The sequence below is a fragment of the Pezoporus flaviventris genome, unplaced genomic scaffold (genome assembly GCF_033815535.1).
Source record: "Pezoporus flaviventris isolate CSIRO_AGI_PZ_B2104156 unplaced genomic scaffold, CSIRO_AGI_Pfla_v1 ptg000006l, whole genome shotgun sequence".
NCBI classification, from domain to species: domain Eukaryota; kingdom Metazoa; phylum Chordata; class Aves; order Psittaciformes; family Psittacidae; genus Pezoporus; species Pezoporus flaviventris.
The window spans coordinates 2381181-2399913 of record NW_026892554.1 but is presented as its reverse complement, the minus strand read 5'-3'; the positions used below and the strand labels follow the sequence as shown (position 1 = coordinate 2399913).

Sequence of the window (18733 nt, the reverse complement as noted above, 5' to 3'; positions counted from 1 at the left end):
ATAAAGTAACACCTGATGACATAAACTTATTTCATCTATTCTTGTCCTAATTTAGCTTCCATAAACTCTATTCTTCATGAACAACACTCTCTCCTGTCCTGCTGGCAAGGGAAGGATCAGGGATTTACTTGCTCCTCTCATTCCCCAGCAGGGAGAGGCTGTTGTGCAGGGAAAGAAACAACTTATAAGAAAGGGTGAAACAGCCTCAAGGCAGAGAACGTAATCAGCTGAACATAAATAACTAATAAGGTGAAAACCAAAGCATGTTCCCCTGAGGGATGGACTTCTCTGTAAAGAGACACCGTGAGCACAAGTGATGGGGAAATGGGGAGGGCCTGTACTTGTCAGAGCCTCATGCAACCAACTCCTGAAATGTAATAGCTTCCATTTTATAAGACAGAGATGCACATACTTGAAAAGTAAGTTAAAAAAATCCAGGCCCCTGGTCCGACACCACCCTACCTCCTACTGTAGACACACTCTGTTAAAATAACCACAACTTTAATAGAAACTTCATGTCTCAATATTCCCAGTTAATTCAGTTTGACATCAAGTGTTAACAAAATGTAAAATAGGTCAAAGCCCCTCATTAACATTCTCTAAAGGCTCCTGCGGGAGGTGGGAAATATGTTCTAAAGACAGATGAATGTGGTGTTGTCTGGTGCTCATCTGCAGCTGCAAGAGTCCAACTTTATGAAAGTCATAGTAAAAAGAGCCAGCAACTATAATGACAGTACTTAAAATACTGGGGGTTTTCCATGAAGAAAGCTAAGGAGAATGGTTACTGCTTTTCACTGCATATTCCAAATCTGTGTCTCCGTCTTCAGCTTCTGTATCTCCATCCACAGCAACCTTGAGTGCAGTAACTGGGGTGTCTTCAATATGGTCAGCAGGATCCTGAGCAACAGGGGTGTTAAACTCCTCTTCTGGGTAACTAGTGGAGAGCTCTGTTGGGAAAAATAAAAGTCAACAAAGCAAAACCAATTCGCTACCATGGAAGCCACCACTGCTCTGTTTAACTGCAGCTTCTAGCACCAAAATCAGTGTCTGCAGGAAAGCCAACTCCAAGGATGACCAGCAAGTTGAGTTTCACTTCATCAAAGACAAAGCCATCACAGCTTGGCATGGCAACTAGCTAGTTCTCAACTAGCTTAGGAGGAGTGTAACTACAGGAACACAGTTCAAATTTGGAGCTCCACATTTTACTATAGACTAGAAAAACAACCCATACCCTGACCTTTAAACTCACTCAGCAATCAGCTGCATGAGCTGCTAAGGCTATAGACCTTAACATCAACACTTAAGTTCCAAGCTGGTTACCGTTGTGTTGTGACTGGCTGTGGCACTGCATCTTGGCCTGCCTGCGCTCCAAGGCCAACTGCCTGTTCTTCTTGATTCGCTCCTGCTGCTCCTCTGTGAGAGTTGTAGCAGACACAGAATTGAGTTGTTCTGCATTTCCAGAGCTGGAACCTACATCTTCAGCTGCTGTATCCAGTCCATTGCTTTCCCCTTCGGCATCTGATAAAAAAAATGAGGGAAAAGTAGTAGAATTAACGCTTTCACCCTAGAGAGATCTACTGCTCAGTATCTGCCAAGAGAACATATTTAAAGCATTTTTATGCTCTACACTTTAAAGTTGCATTGACAACTGAAGATCATTCCGTAATTTACTTTTAATGGGCAGTTTTCTGCCTAGGTCCACATACCTGATATTCAAAGTACAGAAACATTGCTTATCAGATATCCTGAACACACAATAAATGCCTGAGTCTACAGAGGCAGAGCTCTGAGTTAGCAGTCATGAGCTGTGCCTGAAGGTTAAAAAGAGACAGTAAATGCAAACAATCCCTATGGAAAGGCCACATGATTTTCCTCCTATCCCTACTACTAATAGGACACTATCCTTTAGAAAATTGCAGGACTAGCTATGGGAATCACAGAGGTTCAAACACAGACATGGAATAATCAGTTTTGAATTTAGTGTGCCACTATTATGCAATATTTACTCGTTTGCCAACATTAAAACATGCAAAATGAAGGCAGTCCAACTCCTTCAGACAAACTTCACCACCAACACGAAGCAGAGCACCTAAGGCCCAGAATGTGTGTGCCTCTGCGCCACTTTAAGCCTGTGAATAGAGAAGTTAGCTAACAACAAGTTTTTTTGTTATTAATACTCTAGCTTGAAATTTTATTTCAAAACCATAAGATACCTACTCAAGCTTTTCCACTGGACTGAGCAGTTGCAGCAGTACACTCACTGACACAGTTAAGAAAAGGTCAGCACCATATTTAAGTACAAATGTATGGAACCATCGCACAGAAAATCTGATGACTCTACAGACTCTGTCGGCAGGAACCACTGGCTTTACTGTCTGTGGCTGCTCACGGCTGCATTCATTCCTGGCGAATGCAGCCAGCAGTGAAGCCAGCCACAGGTCCCCAACTCCCCAGAGGTTGTCTCTGCAGGTGAGAACACCTTTCCCAAGGACTGGCTGGTCTGAGAGCTAATGTTCAGCTGAAGATATACTGGACAATGGTAGGTAACTGTTTCAGCAAAGTGTGAACTCCAAACGACTTTAGGAACAACTACTAAACTCTCTTATTTCTGCCAATTAAATTACTTTCAAGCTACCAAATTAACTCTGCTCCCTCTATTTATTAAAAAAAAAAAATAAAATCATTGTTTTTTTCTACTCTTAAACCATCATCTGATTGGAAGAGACTGGAATCATCTACTTGCTAAGTGGACTTTGATACTGGAAGAAGACAGACATCACACTGCCCACAGTCTAAGTACTTTCCTATAGAGAACACTACACTCACTGCAACAGTGTGTAGTATAAACAGTATAATGAGCCTTGATTTCTGCAATAATAAGACCCAACAGCTCTTCAGACTGCACACTCCTAAGAGTACAATACAAACCAGTGTGTTCGCTTCATAATTTCAGTTCGAGGATTTTTTGGAAGAGTATTCCTAACAATGCTGGTAATAATACCCATTTTCCATTTCCTTTCAGTAGATCACACTATTTATTGTCATATATATATATATATATATATATATATATATATATATCTCATTTTAGTCCAAGCACCAGTTCTGTTTTGCAGTTTTAAGTTTTATAGAAGCTTGGTTATAAAATAGGGGACCACTCAACAATTTTTTCTACATTAGAAACTTATAATGATCATTAATTTCTTGTCAATAGGAGGGGAAGTAAATTTTAAGCACAATAGGCATACCTTTGTTATCTGAAAAGTCTTCATGTATAATAGGAAGGTCAAGTCTAATCCGCTTTAGGCAGGTCTGCAAATGAGAGACTAAAACAGTGATATTTCATCTGTAACAAAATCTTTTATGCAATATTGCTTTGGTTTTAACACTACTCCCAATTTCTTTTTAACTCTGCAAAAAAAATTCTCCTTTCATTACACCTCTGTTTGACCCACAACTTTTAATGCTGTGGTTCATTCTCTTAGTCCTTCATTTCCCACCAGACAGATGAAGCAGCCTTCTTCAGAAACCTTCTTTTGCAGGTTCTGACATTAACAAAACTCCCAAACCAATCAGTTCCAGCACTCTTAAGCAAATTATGTGGCTAAAGATGTCCTGAAAAAGTCAAAGCCAATTCTCCAGAATTCAACTGAAGAAAGTGTAACTCTAAATGTAAATTTAAACACTGGGAAGAGCTATTTTTACAAAGAGAGACATTAATTTCAATAACATTATACTCCTTAGCAGTATGTACAACTTAAGTTTTCCTGTATTGCCTAACTGCTCTCCTAAACCTGCTTCTTAGACTATGCATTACTGGAGCAACACGTACCTGAACTTCCTTTTTGTTTCCCAAAGACTCAACTCTGTCAATAAAATCCTCAAACTGCAGTTTTGGATATAGCCTATGAGCCCAGTGCTCCATGTGTCGCATAAGAGTCTTCAGGTCCTCTGCCTAGAGCATAGAAGATGACATCCAGCTAGTAAAAGCTAAGTCAGGAGACTGTAGAGGGAGACAGGACAGTAATGTTTCTGAAAGCATTAAGCATCTGCAGCTTGAAAGTCTCTTGAAAACTGAAGTGATATGAACGTGTGGGTAACCCTCCCACAGCCAAGTCTGAAAGTGCAATTTCAAGCTGTGAGAAGAACAGCAGCAAACCAAGTTCAGGAAAAGCATTTAGATACCGCAAAACATCTGACAGCTTCTAAGAAGCTGGCCTTAAGACAACCTAGGTCTGAACCCAGACTGAAAAGAACCCACAGGGACACAGCTGGTATTTATTCTGATGCTCAGAACACACAGAAAATGTACATCTAAATCACTTCATCTGGTAAAGATTTCTGTTCACACCAGTGGTATCTCCTTGTTTCTTTCTGTCTTTCATCGATACCATGAATGTTGCCTGTAAAGCAGAGCTGCACAGGCATCCTTGCAAATGTGCTGATCATCTAATACTTAAAGGAAAAATTAGCTTTTATGTTTAAGTGTATCCAAGCCAATGAGACGGTCTGTAGGGAAAGTACTGCTTTCTCTTTGCTTAAGTGGTATGTCACAATTTTCAGCATTAAAACCTTTGTGATAGAGGTGTCACAGCAGCACCAGAATAATTTCAGTAACAAAGGAAACCGACCATGAAATGAGATGTGTCCTGGTTTTGCCTCATATAGAGTTAATTTTCTTCCTAGTTGTGAAGGTATTCCAGGCATAGTAGGCAGTCTTGTTAGCCTGCTGCAATTTCAAAACACTTCTGTGGGCAACAGTCACAGACATGATATTCTAGTTTTGGAGTAGAGGAAAAGAGTTTTACGATCAAAACAGGGATTTTATTAAAATATTAATGTATGTTTGTGTTTCATTAAATTTGCAGTTACAAACCACATCAGGGTACATTCAAATACTGCTAAAAGCTGGCTAATCGAAGTGTAATATCAATTTTCTCCTGTCAGTTGGGCAGCAATCTATCAAATCCCAGGAACAAAACAAAAGCTCCCTATGTCTTACCTCGTGCCCTTTACCCTTGAACTTTACATTGTCAAACATGTGTCTTAGGGCTGGAAGTCCTCTTTCTGAGATTAGCCTGGTAATAGCAAATGGGTGAAGTTATTTGAAACCCGTACTACTTCTAATTAACAAAAACAATAACAAAGAAACAAACCCCCCTCAAATTCCTTTAAATAGCCTCAAGCTGCAGAACTCTATTTGAAAGATACATGGAATATTTAATAGATATATAGAAAGACAATGGAATTAGAAGTCATGAAGGAAACACACAGAATAGGATAAAGACTACTATAAAACCCAAGACTATCATTATTATTTATTTAATTCACCATACATGTATTCACATACATGTACATACTTTGACTTCATAGTCAAAGAAGCTTCTTGCTTTTGATGACATGGAAACAAAATTGAATGGTCAGGTCTAATAACTACACTGTCCAAGTGAAACTGCTTAGATGAGTGACCATCACCTTGTGGTATCACTGACTTCATCAGTGTATTTAAAATAGAAGAAATGGAAAGTTCAGATTCTTTCCATTGCTTATAAAGAACTTAAACCAGTTTTAGTGGTAATAGCAAAGAAAATATTAAAATCCCTTATACAGAGTTTATCCAGCCTGTATGTAAGTCAGGTGTAAGTGTACTTTAGGTACTGTCTTACAGTCATCATTATACTGAGGTTTATTTTGATGCAGACTTTAATTAAATAAAGAAATCTATAATAATATGTCTGAAAGAAAATAAAGAAGATCCAGCTGGAAGAGTCCTATGTATAAATAATAAATTATCTCTTCAAGTATTAGTCATGTACTAAGTCCCAAGAAAACTTTAAGAAAGACTATTAACAGCATTACACAGGTAGGCAAGGAATAAAAAGGTTGAGATACAGTGTAAAAGAGGCATTTCCATCTCTAACACTCTTTATTTGGCTATGACCAAGCAGGGAACACAGTAACCTTAATCATTTTCCCACAGCTATATAACAAATTCATCACAGAAATGAGTATTTTGTAAAAACTATTACCTCTGGGCATCTAGTTTAGGCATTGGCCTTTTAACTGCTTTCCGTACAGCTGCAGCAGACTCCTTTGCTTGTGATTGCTGGTTCCCATCTGGTTCTAACAAAGAAAACAACAAACTTTAAGTATATAATGCAGTTGGCATCAACTAGAACTGCATCATGTACATTTTAAGTTTCTACCCTATCAAAAAGGCAGGTCACAAGACTTCCACTGCAGGTACGGACTCCAAAAGGACATCTGCGTATTTCACATTGCTTCTCCCACAAAATAGACTGGAAATAAATCAGTCTCTTAAAATATACTGAGGAATCCCCTTTTCTAGCAAAAGTAAGCTCCTTAAAAGGGAAATTTCCTAATTTTAGAACTTTTAGATTGTAGTTCTGACAAGAATATACTAATAGTAAACGTTGTTTCTAAGTGTTAAGAAACGGAGAGTATCAACAACCATAATTTGATAGGTGTGCCTCAAGATTTCCACTGATAATTCTGAAAGACATAAACCACCAGCAACACAGGCAGAGCAGGGATTAAGGCAAACATGTTTATCACTGCTTCTTCTTAATTCCAATAAAAAAGAGGAGCAACAGGTCACACCTACATAATTATCTACATTTTGTCAGAAGAGCTTGAATTTTATAAGGATTCAATTGTGAACGTATTTTCGTGGAACCTACGAGAAGAAACTTTCCCCACGAGTTTGACAGCATAGAATTAATAACAATAGAAATTGTGATTTGCTCTCTTATCTGTACAAGACAGTAAACTCAAGACAGTGAAGGACACCATCAGTAATACTGATTTCACAGCATTTCATTGCCCATACTGCAAAAAAGGATCTTTAGGGGTCAGGGGTGCTCACCTCCATTAGCTTGAGCCCATTCAGCATCATCTCTTCCTGGAGAGGCAGGAGGTGGGAGAGGTGGGAACCTTTCATCTTCTGTGTTCTCATAATCAGGAACATCAAAAAAGTTGTTCTCCAAAGGATCCATCACTGCCACAGGTAAGCTCTTCTTCCCTCCTGCAGGAAATACCAAAATCATTTAAAGAGAGAAGAAAAGGCTGCCACAGAAGCAGATAAACATCAAATACATATAGCTTCCACAGAAAAAAAATGCCAGCTAATAAAAAGTGACATACAAATTAAGCAGCAGATACCATGCAGATGGATGATACAATCCACCCTCACTGGGCTGAATAAGGATTTGTGTTTCAGATCCTCAAAAGGACTTGGCAGTGGTAGGTACAGGCCACAGGAATAGAACAAAATACATGGATTTCCAGCCAAAGCACTTCTCAAGACAGCTTTTTGCCACGCACGTTCCTGATAATCCAAGGGTACCGCAAGTGTGCAAGGGGATAATTCCTCTAATTTACAGTTCACCCGCTCAGAAACAGTCTAGAGGCGGATTCCCCTTTCAGGGCTCCTCCAGCGAAGCTAATTCCAAAAACTTTTATCACATCGGGCTTAGCATGACCCGGACTCACCACGGCCTCAGGAACGGCTCTTGCTTTAAGGGAAAGTTGTTTCTGAAGCAGCTTAATAACGAGGGAACACACCAAGCAGCTCCGACTGCACTGACCTTCGACTGTGAGCTCCCTCCCTCCCTTCCTCCGGGCTGCGAGGCTCGCACGGAGGCGGAGGGAGTCCACAGAAGGTCGCTGGGGTCTGCAGGGCCAGACTTCCACAGCCACAGCCCACCGGGCGCCAAGGAGGCCGCGCTCCCCTCACACCGCTACAGCCATCCTGAGGCGCGCAGGACGTGAGGTGAGGGCTCTCCTGCGCCCACCGGTGGGAAGTGAGATGAAGCGGGAAGACAGATCCGTACACACCGGGACGAGAGGTGCTTAAAGACGCTCCGCACCTCTCCTACCCCACAGAACGCCGGCTCCAGTCGGGAAGCGCGCCTGGGACGTACCGCGATAATCGCGCCTCTCGCGAGTGCCCGAACGGCCCGGCTGAGGGGAGCAGTCACCCGGCGGCGGCTGCGTGACAGGGCGCATGCGCGGCAGGGAGGCGATGGCGGTTTTGGCGCCAAAAGCGGACGGGAGGGGAGGGGAGGGTGAAGGTGTGGCTGAGGCGGGCTCTGAGGCGGTTCATGGGGTGTCCCCGCCTCAGGCGAGAGTTACCGGCGGTGGGAGTTTGACTGTGAGGATGCGAGGCCCCGCGAGCAATCAGGTTCCGGAATGTTGCTTGGAACAGTGCCTGTTGAGCCCTTCCTCGCTTCCGTACCTCTGAGGGAAGGGCTTCCAGGGCAAGCAACAAGCCCAAGCTTTTCTCCATACAGGTACTAGCTAAAGCCGCCTGGTGGTTTGAAACTAAGTAGTTTGCAATTGTGTGTAATGAATATACCAAGCCCTCTTTATATGTGGCAGCTGTGCACATAAAATTCCCTTTAAAGGGGTTGAACTGCAGAAATGAGAGTTTCCAAGTTCTGTCTCCAGTTCTGATGCGCCTGGAAAGTTCAGTGTAGTTTTACAGGTCAGTCCATGGACGTATATCTGACTTAAATAACAGCTTCTTCCTTTAAGCAAAGTGAGAGAAAGTAATACCATATTAATACATTGAAGGAATTGGCTTTCCCTTTTTTCTCTGTATAGTCATATTTGACATATGCTGTTTCTGGTAATTTAATGTGTTCTTTTCAGTATGACAATGAAAATCAATTGTTGTTACTTTCCAGAATAAAAATAAAAATTATCTTTTAGTCAGAATGATATTAACAATTAATGTTTAAAATGTGCATTCCCAAATGCAGCAACATCTTTTTTAGCCAAGGATACACTAACTGTAGAGAGAACATGGTAATGGATTTGTTAGTACTGAATCCATTTATCTTTTTAGATATGGCCAATTTCTTCAAATGACTGAGGCACATGAAGTATTAAGGAAACACAAAGCTATAGTAATAATAGTAGATCTAATACTGCTAATTTCCATCTTAAAACACTAAAGTTTTGTCATAGAAAATTACTGAAAATCAAACGTCTATATGATGAGCTGTTTGCTTTGGAAGTAACTTACTCTTTATATTAAATAAACCCCTTACAAACAAATTAATTAGGTGTTTGGTGTAGCCTAAATATGTGATTGGTAACTATTAGTGTGATACATCTTTTCATGTCAATGTTTTCTTTAAAATATAATGGGGGGAGGTTATATGTGAAGTAAGTGTGTTTTAATACTTGGCTAATGTCAGCTGAACTGATTAGAGGCTCAAGACTTTCAAATCCCTGTAAGTCCCTGCGTATTTTCTGCAAAATCAGTGTTAAATGAACAGAAGTAGCATAGCAGGGATCTGTGAGAGCAAAGGCAGGGAGAAGGGAGCATGAATTTGTGTGGCTGAACAGTCTCCATATACCCACGTCTGCATAAGCAGACTTCTGTCCTCTTGTGTTTTGCCTTTGCCGGAACAAGGAGATAACAGACAGGAAAAAAGTGTTGGAAAGGTATAAAACCTCCTATACAAGTGTTAAAGCAGGCCACTTGCAATCTCTGCAGAGGGGTACAGTGTTATAAAACCTACCATATTTATGCAGCTTTGATTAATCAATATTTTTGCAGAGTGTTTAATTAGAGACCAGACTTGATGACCTGGGTGGTTTTTTCCAGTCCTCTGTTCCTAATTAAATGAAAAGGATACGCTGGCAGGCATTGATTATTGGCTTTTTTTTCCTCAGGAAATGAATAACCAGCCACATGCTGATAAAATAATAAGTCAGGGGAAAATAAAAAACAAACCTAGCTTGCCTCTATTCTAGAAAATGCTTCTGGCTTCCAGTTTCAATGAAATGGAAATATTATTACTTGTTTCTCTGTTGAATAGTGTCACTTCATTAGAAAAACTGCAGAAAATGAGCACCTTATATTTCAGTCTTGTTTCCTGTCTTCTGTTAAATACATAGTGAAGAAAATCTGTTAAGTAATTGGCTACTTCTACATTTGAAAGGTTTTACTCCAATGGGAGCTGCACTTGTCTGCAGAAACTCTCTAAATATTGCACTGGCAGATCTGTTTTTCTAGCGCAAAACCGGTACCATGGTCGCTGTGTTAGTGGGAGATCACATCTCACAGCTTGAGCAAACTTCAGTTATTTGTGATTTATACCTTGATAACTTAATCTAAGTTTTATGTTCTACAGTCATCTTCAACATTAATTTCTAAGCTTTTAGTATATTACTAAACTTTCAAGACTGTATTCTTATCCACAGTGTTCTTTTCAATCCCAGCTTCTTGAGGAGAACAGGGTGTGCAAGACCCTGATCTTTGAAAAAGATCTTTGAAAAGCTGTTTGAAAGTCAGTCTGTCAGCCCTCTTCTAATAATTTTTGATCCTGTTGGCCAATTTCAATCAAATTCGAATCAGGCTCCTTAAATTCCATTGCTTATGGGACTAATTATTTCCTTCAATTGCTTTGTTAACCACTAAATAGATTCTGAAACATTAAATCTCGCAACCAAAGCATACGTTTTGGCAGTCAATAAGCAGCTTTATGTGGCAATCGAGTTTTAAAAGTTGGTTTGATTAAGTGATGCATTAATCCATACAATAATTAGATTGTAATTATGTTTCTTGTATATGTATCCTGTTTCTTGCGTGTTTTCTTTTCATGCAAGAAACTAGACAAGATTCAAGTTTCCATGAGGGAAAAAAGAGGTAATGATGACAAGTTTCTTTGCTGCATTTCTATTTACAGAGACATAAGTTGTATTTTTCCAAGCAGTGGTGGAATCAATAAGTCAGAAAGTCTCCCTGCTCACAAGTCTTTCACAGGTATTACACTACCTTCTATTTTTTACCTTCACCTTTTTCTCTGTAATCCACCCTCAGAAGCACCCACTTGTAAAGCAAAATGCAGCTCCTTCCACAGAGAATATCCAAATTCCCAAAACATGTATTTTATTTTTTTGTGGGTTCCAAAAGTCAAGTAATATTTTAAATCAAAGTAGTCATTAATCATAGAATCACAGACTGCTTTGGTTTGGAAGGGACCTTAAAGATCATCCAGTTCCAACCCCCTGCCGTGACCTTATTTCTATATTCAGCCAATTCAAACTATCTTTGATTTCGTGCTGCAGGAAAAAGGGACTCTAAAAGCGATGGGTGAATTCAGCAATTGTCCAAGATTCCCCAGTACTGAGTTTGCAGTGCAAGCATGAAGTGTTCCAGAGGAGGGAGCCCTCTCTTAATCCTGGAATTGGAAGGAGGGAGCGTGTCTTTGACGGGAAAACTGGGAAAATAGTAATTCAGTCTTTTCCACTTTAGAGCTAGGTAAATGTTGGGAAAGATACAGCGTTTTCATGTAACATAAAGGGGACTTTGTTCATAATTTCAGTTGCTATAAAAGCATTAATTAAATTAGATTAGATATTAGGAAGAAGTTGTTACCTGGAAGCATGGTGATAATAACACATGTATTTTAAATACTTTCTATAAAAACCCACTCTGAATTCCATGGTGGGGTTCTTCTGTGGTTTGCAAAAGTAATGTAATATTTTTAATCAAAGTAGTTTTTAATCATAGAATCCCAGACTGGTTTGTGTTGGAAGGGGCCTTAAAGCTCATGCACTTCCAAACAGGTTGCTCCAAGCCTCATTCAACCTGGCCTTGAACACTGCCAGGGATGGGGCAGCCACAGCTTCTCTGGGCACCCTGTGCCAGCACCTCAGCACCCTCACAGGGAAGAACTTCTTCCTCAGATCTCATCTCCATCTCCTCTCTGTCAGTTAATTAATGCACTATGCAGCAGATTTCCTGTCTGAAAAATGAGTACTTTATAGCTGGGTGGGAGCAAGTTGGTGTTTAAGCCTCAACATGGCAGTTTTTATCAGCAGCGAGAGGTGGCTTTTGTTGTCTGAAAGCTTAACCTCATGTTTATGTTGGTGGTTTTCTCCCCAGAATTAACTTGTTTAAACAAGGCGCTGTTCTTCCTGTGATGTGGGCTCATAGCTTCATTCTCGAATTGTTCAGGTCTTCTACGTCCAACCTTAAAACTGTTAAAGAAGCATCAAGAACAATCCCCACAGACAGCACAGATTCTTTGTTTTATAAATCATACTTCCTCACTCATGTATTCCTCCTTTTGTATTCCAGAACATGAGAGAGAGCTCCTGGAAAATAAAATCTTCTTGGTTATGTTTTCAGGTTCACTACAACAATTACAAAAACCTAGAAAGCTCCCCAAATCCGTGGTAACTGAAGTCAGAACTTGTCAGAAACGTACTCGCAAAAAACTGTCATCGCGCTAATGTGTTGATGTGACACAAACTGGCCCTTCCCAGTAGGGTTTTATCACCAGCAGCTGGTTTAATTTTCAGACTAATTTTTGCTGTTTATTCTATAACTGTAATCGTAAGTTTCCGTTCTTAAATCAGGCATTTGCTTCGGGAAGGATTTAGCAGCCGTCAGTCCCCCGGCTGAGGCTGATGTTTTAATTATAACCACAGCACTTCCCACAGCGGGCTGCGTTGATGGTGGCACACGGGGGAGATCAACACCAGCTCCACAAACCCCCGGTGTCACACCCAAACAACTTTAAGATGAAGCCATAAACCGGAGGGAGCCGGTACCGATCCCCGCCGTTGCGGGCACGGCTTCAGCGCGGCTTCCTCCTCCTCAGGGCGCATGCGCCTGCTCCCCACGGCTGCGCGCCGGGCGGGCCGACTGGTGTGCGCAGGCGCAGTGCCGCAGAAGGGCGCATCTTGAGCCCGGGCAGCGCTCCCGTCGGGAGGTGCGGGAGGGAGCTTGGTGCTGCTCGATTCCGTGGGGGGAGGCCGGCGTTGGGCGGGCGGACTGCCGGGGGCTGAGGGCGGCACCGCCACCACAGGCACCTGCCTGCTGAGGAGCTTGCGCACCTGCGGCGAGGGGACCCCTCAACTTTACTCCAGCGCAGGAAGTCCCTCGGACCTGGCCGAAGTGGGGCTAGGACTGCGCCGTCCGTTACCGTCCGCGCCGTCTGGGGGCGAAAATGCCGAAGAAGAAGCCTGGGCCGATTCAGCTCAATCCCGCTCCGGATGGATCTGCCGTCAACGGGACCAGCTCTGCAGAGTGAGTGAAAGAGAGTGGCCGGGGCTCCGGCGGGGCTGAGATGACGGGCGCGGCCGGGCCGGCTGCTCCCATCCCATTGCCCGTAGCGGGGCGGTGGACTCAGCTGGAGCGGCACCGGCCCGGTTGGTTCGGCTTTTCCTTCAGCCTCTGTGCTTTAAGTCGGCACGGCCTTGGCTGCTAGGAGAATCAGAACTCTGGATGCCGGGGGGTGCATGGTCCCCCTGTGGTAGCTACTGGGGGTCTCACCGTGATCGGTGAGTGGGGTCTTCGGCAACATATTTCAGTTAGTTGTGCAAGATAACCTGGAGAAAAAATGGAGGAAAACTTGTTTAACTCTCTTCTCGTAGTCCGTAATGGTATCTGCTGATTTCTCAGGTTATATAATTATCTACTAAGTGCCAAATTATACATCTCCAATAGCATGTTCCATAAATGTGTGTGGGGGACAAGTTCTGTTGAAAAGCACAGGTCTGTAGAAAAGGTGTTCTGCTTTTGTTTAGGTTGTTTTTTTTGCTTGTTTGTTTTCTTCCTCTCGTCCTTGGCTTCAAACCAAGCTGCTGCTAGTTTCAGTAAATCTGTTTTTCAGTAATTAGCAATGTTATGGCAGGTACCTCTGTGAGTGTGTTTGGAGAAGATGCTTCTGAGCTTTCCTGCGTGATACAAACATTACGCCGTGTACGTGTGTGGAAGGTTAATTGTGGGTACACTTATGGAAGAGAAAAAAAACTGAACACTGAGTAGTTATGTGTTGTTACGAAGCCTGTGTTGAGCTTGTGGATGTGGGTGAGCATCGTGACTCCAGTTACGCAGATGTAGCGCCAGCACCCTGAAGTAATGAAGTGTGATAAAAGATTTCTCTTTGAGGTTAACAGGTCTGTGTTTGCCACTTAATATTTAGATTAAGGTGATGGGCTAGCTCTTAACGGAGCCCTGAAATAAAGCTGTGTCTTGGAAGAACAGATTCCTGTCCCTGTATGGTCAGCCCAGTCTTCTCTTGGATATGTGAACTGGGCTCGATATGCTTGTGTGCCACCCTGACAGAGTACGTCAGACAATTGCAGGGAGACGTGCGAGTCTTGGGCTTTAAAGTGCTCTGCTTGGATCGTTGTTGCCACGTTTTCAGACGGCTCAGATCTCATTTAACCACCCTAGCATCTTATAAAATAAATCAGCATCTAGCAGCTCCAGCTGTGACACTTCTAGCAAACTCTTTTGATAATTAACTGAGAGATGAGCTGTTTGAAAACTGTTCTTTGGCAGGAGTTACTGATTGTATCTGAGCATTGTGATGTGAATATTATGCAGTTTTTGTTCTGGATTGGTGGTGGTGGGGGGGATATTATTTCTATAGTTGCCTTTATAGCACTTTTCGGTTAATTTTCTTCAAGTTAGTTGACGATACATTGAGTTACTCCTTGGGGAGTCCTGTTGCTTGTTAGTCTTGTTTTATAGAATAAATCTGATACCTGTCACTTGCTGGTTTTAGTACCTAAGTTAATCACCAAACATGTAATATACTAAATATTGTACTACCTCACTCAAGAAATGTCATTAACTTTGAATTACTTTTGCGTATCTGGTACTCATTTACTTGTTCAAAACCTTTGGAGACTCATGGGAGTGTTGAATCTTGTTTACACTGGGGAGCTGTCTTGCTTAGTTTTCTGGTTTGTATGTGATTTATTTGGTATGTGACTTCTGCTCTTTGTCATATATAGACTCATAGAATAATTAGGGTTGGAAGGGACCTTAAGATTATCCAGTTCCAACCCCATATATATAGAAGACCTTACAACCAGCTTTTGCCAGGCTTAGAGATCTGTCAAGTATTTTTAAAAGCAGTAGCTTAGTGAAAGTAAATCCAGCAACCTGTTGTCCTATAAACAGCCAGAATTAATTAATCATGGAAATATCCCCTCATCCTGCTAATATTAAATCCTCATTGTGAAAGATCTCAAACAGCAAAGAATAGTTGCATCAGAATTTGGAAATGTTTTTGGAATTAAATTGAAAACTTTTGTTTTTTTCCTTCATCTGTAAGATTGCATTTTTTTTTTTTCCTCTCCTGTTCTGTCCTTCCCCCCCCACCTTTGGTTACTGCTTGAGATCAGCAGTAGAGGTGCTTGTCAGCCTGTATGCATTGTTAGGCATTTCAAGTATGCTGTGCATCTGTGAGCTACCATATTAACACTTCGTGAAGCTCTGCTCCTGGTATAACGGAATTTTGGCCATCTGAGTCTCCAGTTACGTATTTGCTTTCACCATATACAAATCTATTGCTTTGCAAATCATCTCAGATGCTTCCCTGTCCTTTTTCAGAGAGGAGAACCTCTTGATAGAGAATGAAAAGAGCTCAAATTACTCAGCTAAAGTGAAATGAAGATTCAGAGTGAGGCGATATAATTGCTGTCTGTAAATGCATGGAGGACCTAAATATCCAGAAGGAAGGAAGTTATTTAGGCCTAAAGGCAATGCTGGCACAAAATCAAACAGATATATATTGGCCATCAGTAATTGGATGTTGGAATCTAGAAAATGTCAGAGGTGGAAGGTTCTGCAACATATTATGATGGGTATTTGACTCCCAGAATGTCCTGCTGGTTTTAAAATATTGAAGCTTAATACTTCTAGGAATGAGTATATGTGATACTTGGGCTTCCTGGCAGAAAGGAAGGGGAAAGAAAGGAAATGAAAGAAGGGGCTGGATGATTCAGGATGTCCTGGTTTCCGTTTTGTCTTGTCCTCTGTCTTCATCCTTATTTGGTGATGGGAACTCATTGACTAGAGTAAGTAAAAGCTTATAGCACGAGGTGTAGGGCCTGAAGTATGCAGATGAGGCCTGGTTCTCATTTGTATGATTTCCCTTTTTTTTTTTTTCCTTTTGTTTTTTATCTTCCTGCTTTTTTCCTTTCCCTGGCCGGGTAGTGTGAAGGAGAGTTAGGGTACTTGCAATTTAACTGTATTTATCCTGCCTGTTTTAATGACAATTTCAAAATGTTTTTCTCTGACAGTAGTTTTTATCTGTAGTGATTACTTTAGTTACTTCTGCAGGATGCTGTGGTTCTCTCTAGGGCCTTCCAAATTCCCAACTACCCTGCTGGACAATAGACACAACTTACTACAAGATTTTTCCTAAGCTTCACTTCTGCTTTTGACACTTCCCGCTGAGAAGCGGTTGTGCAGGGAGAGTGGAACCTGTGCTGCTGCTCTTGAGCTTTGTGTTGCTTCAGATCATCAGAATGAAACCAAGATGATGCTGGCCAGTTGCAGGTTTAATTATATTCTGGTACTTTTGGAACTGCACAGTTACACTTGTGCAGAGATTTTGCAGAGAAAACTGTGATAACCAAACAAAGCTGGAAGAAAATGTTAAAGCAATACTTCTGTTCTGACTGACCATGGTGGTTACTGTCTTAGGACCTAAAACAAGAACAGAATTTCCACTTTCTGTTCTTTTCAGACTTTTGACTCCCTATCCCTTTGAATGTCTTACAGTCATTACTCTCTAAATCCAGACTAGACCTAGAACATGAAGTAGAAGCTCTGCAAAGAAGCAGGAGGGTGGGTTTCCAAATAATGCCACTTTCTGTGTTACAGTAAGGGGTTTGTTCACATGAAAAGAAGGTTGCTTCATATAATTTTCTAATTGCATCTTTATAGAAAAGCAGAGGGAGGGATTGTATTTATGAGGAAGTTATTTTGATATAAAATGCTGGTGAAGATAAAGGATAACTAGTTTTATAGCTTGCTGTACATAGCAATTACATATACTTAGATATTAAATGAGATCGCAATGCTTGTTATTTTAAATTCAAACAAATACTAAATACAGTTGCTACATAAAGTTTTTAGAGATGGCACAAAATGCACCTATAGTTACATATTTCTATATTACAGCCCAATAATATATGTCAAGGAAAAATCAGTACTTGCATTCCACAAAACCTATTGTGTATAGGCGACATTACATAGTGAGCTTTGAAGTGTACTGGTCTCGGGGAAGTGCATTAAAATTTATCAGTTAAAATGCCGATGTCCAAAAGTATATGTACAGGAAAATTGATTAAACCTGTGCCTTGAGATCCTACATTATATTTAATGAAATAGAATGTCTTGGCATATAACGAAGTCTGTATTCACAGCCTATTTCAAAAGTGCTTACTAGAAAAAATGAAATAAATAGTCAATACATTTTGTCCCAGAGGACAACAATCCAATGAGCATTATAATTAGTTTTTTAGTTGTCTCTTGTGGAAGGATTACTGCTGCAGTTACCAGTATGTGTTAATGGTTATCACTGCTTCAAACTTCTGATTACAGAAGAGACTTTCTGATTGCCTTTTCTGTATTATCAGTTACATTTGGGTATGTCTACAAATTAACTTCTCTTTACTTTCACTGAGTGAAGGCAACTTCCCTGTCTCTGGTATTGGAACTTGAACCTTCCAGAAGAACTTGGGACCTTGATTAAATACAAAAATGGAAACAATGTTTTTAAATTAAGTGCCACTGACTGTGTGTTGTGTAAGTGTTGGCATTGCAGAGGTGGTTGGGGCTCAAATGTCTTACAGTCATCTGTTTAAAGAATTCCAAAATATACAAACTGTATGTGTTTCAACTAGTATCTCCCAAATCAAGCCTAAACTGTGATCTCTGTACTGGGAAGACAGGGACAAGCACATCTCAGATGTGGTATAGCTGTAATACAGTGTAAAATGAGCAAAGTAGGATTGTATTCTTGGTTGGGAGGACTAAGGACAGCATGACAGATGAATTCTGGCTTTTGTTAAATTAGATGGAAACGTAAACACAAAAGTAGACAATGGAATTTGCATCTTCCTTTAATATGCTGTAAACAGACAGGTCTTGGAGAGGAGTTTAAGGTGGTAAAGACCCATGGCCATGATCTTCTTAGGAAGCGTATTGTTTTCTTAAGGGCATGGTATGATAGGAAGTTCAGAGATGATGGTGAATGGAAACGGGTCATCAGGCACGATGCTGCTGCCGCTGGTGGTGCTTAGCCCATTCCTGAGCAGTTCTGGCTTTTTTCTTTCTTTAAACTGTCTTAATTACAGCGCATGTGCGCCTTAGAACTGTTCAGACCAGAGAGTAATATTGTAGAAATAGGTGACTGGCAAGTTCCAGTCACAGGTTAAGAGCTGCAGTTGTAATTTGCCAACTTTTTCCTATTGTTTCTGCTTGGACTGGTTTTTATTCTGTTTAAATTGCATTTAAAGAAGCCCCTGAAGAGCTGGATGACCTCAGAGTACAACTGCCTGTATTTGATAGTCAAAGAAGGACTTGGAAATTATGCAAAACTGGTTTGAACTCCACCTTATATTACAATTTGGAAAATAAATAGTTGCTTCTTTACTCTGCATCTTGCGATTTTAATGTTTTCAGTATCTTTCTCAAGGAAACGTCGCTTTGGAGTTTGTAGGAGTAAAAAGGCAGATTATCTCCCATCATCTGTAGTGTGGGTTGTGTTTTGGGTTTGGTTTTTTTCCTTGTTTTTAAGTTTGTACTGTAAAATGGAGTGGGGGGAACAGCATAACCAGTGGGCTGTTTCTCAGTAGACCTTCCAAGAGGATTTGTCCTTCGTGGAATAATTTCTTTTGGTCAGTTTTCTTGGATATGAGTTGAGGAGAAACGGGAAGATTT

At 41.0% G+C, this 18733-nt stretch overlaps 2 protein-coding genes, 1 long non-coding RNA gene and 1 other non-coding gene across 4 annotated transcripts in view; 2 read left to right on the top strand and 2 right to left on the bottom strand.

Annotated features, from left to right (window-relative positions):
- Positions 1 to 768: 768 nt before the first annotated feature.
- Positions 769 to 7867, bottom strand: TIPIN (TIMELESS interacting protein). Its single transcript, XM_061447474.1, has 8 exons — positions 7513 to 7867; positions 6887 to 7045; positions 6030 to 6123; positions 5003 to 5078; positions 3833 to 3955; positions 3249 to 3312; positions 1321 to 1518; positions 769 to 947 (listed from the first exon to the last, which is right to left on the bottom strand). The coding sequence occupies exons 2-8, from the start codon at positions 7014 to 7016 to the stop codon at positions 769 to 771; spliced, it is 864 nt and encodes a 287-aa protein (XP_061303458.1). The 5' UTR covers positions 7017 to 7045; positions 7513 to 7867.
- LOC133266230 (small Cajal body-specific RNA 14) lies at positions 2302 to 2436 on the bottom strand. Its single transcript, XR_009742292.1, has one exon. It is a non-coding gene; the product is annotated as a small Cajal body-specific RNA 14 (non-coding RNA).
- Positions 7868 to 10772: 2905 nt separating the features above from the next.
- The window catches only part of LOC133265787 (uncharacterized), a 38863-nt gene continuing 30902 nt past the window's right edge, over positions 10773 to 18733 (top strand). The window contains exons 1-2 of the long non-coding RNA XR_009742111.1: positions 10773 to 11296; positions 12119 to 12590. This is a non-coding gene — a long non-coding RNA (uncharacterized LOC133265787). The remainder of the gene's footprint in view (positions 11297 to 12118; positions 12591 to 18733) is intronic.
- MAP2K1 (mitogen-activated protein kinase kinase 1) overlaps positions 12876 to 18733 on the top strand; it is a 33285-nt gene continuing 27427 nt past the window's right edge. The window contains exon 1 of the mRNA XM_061446589.1: positions 12876 to 13072. Coding sequence (XP_061302573.1) covers positions 12993 to 13072 — 80 coding nt within the window. The 5' untranslated portion in view covers positions 12876 to 12992. The remainder of the gene's footprint in view (positions 13073 to 18733) is intronic.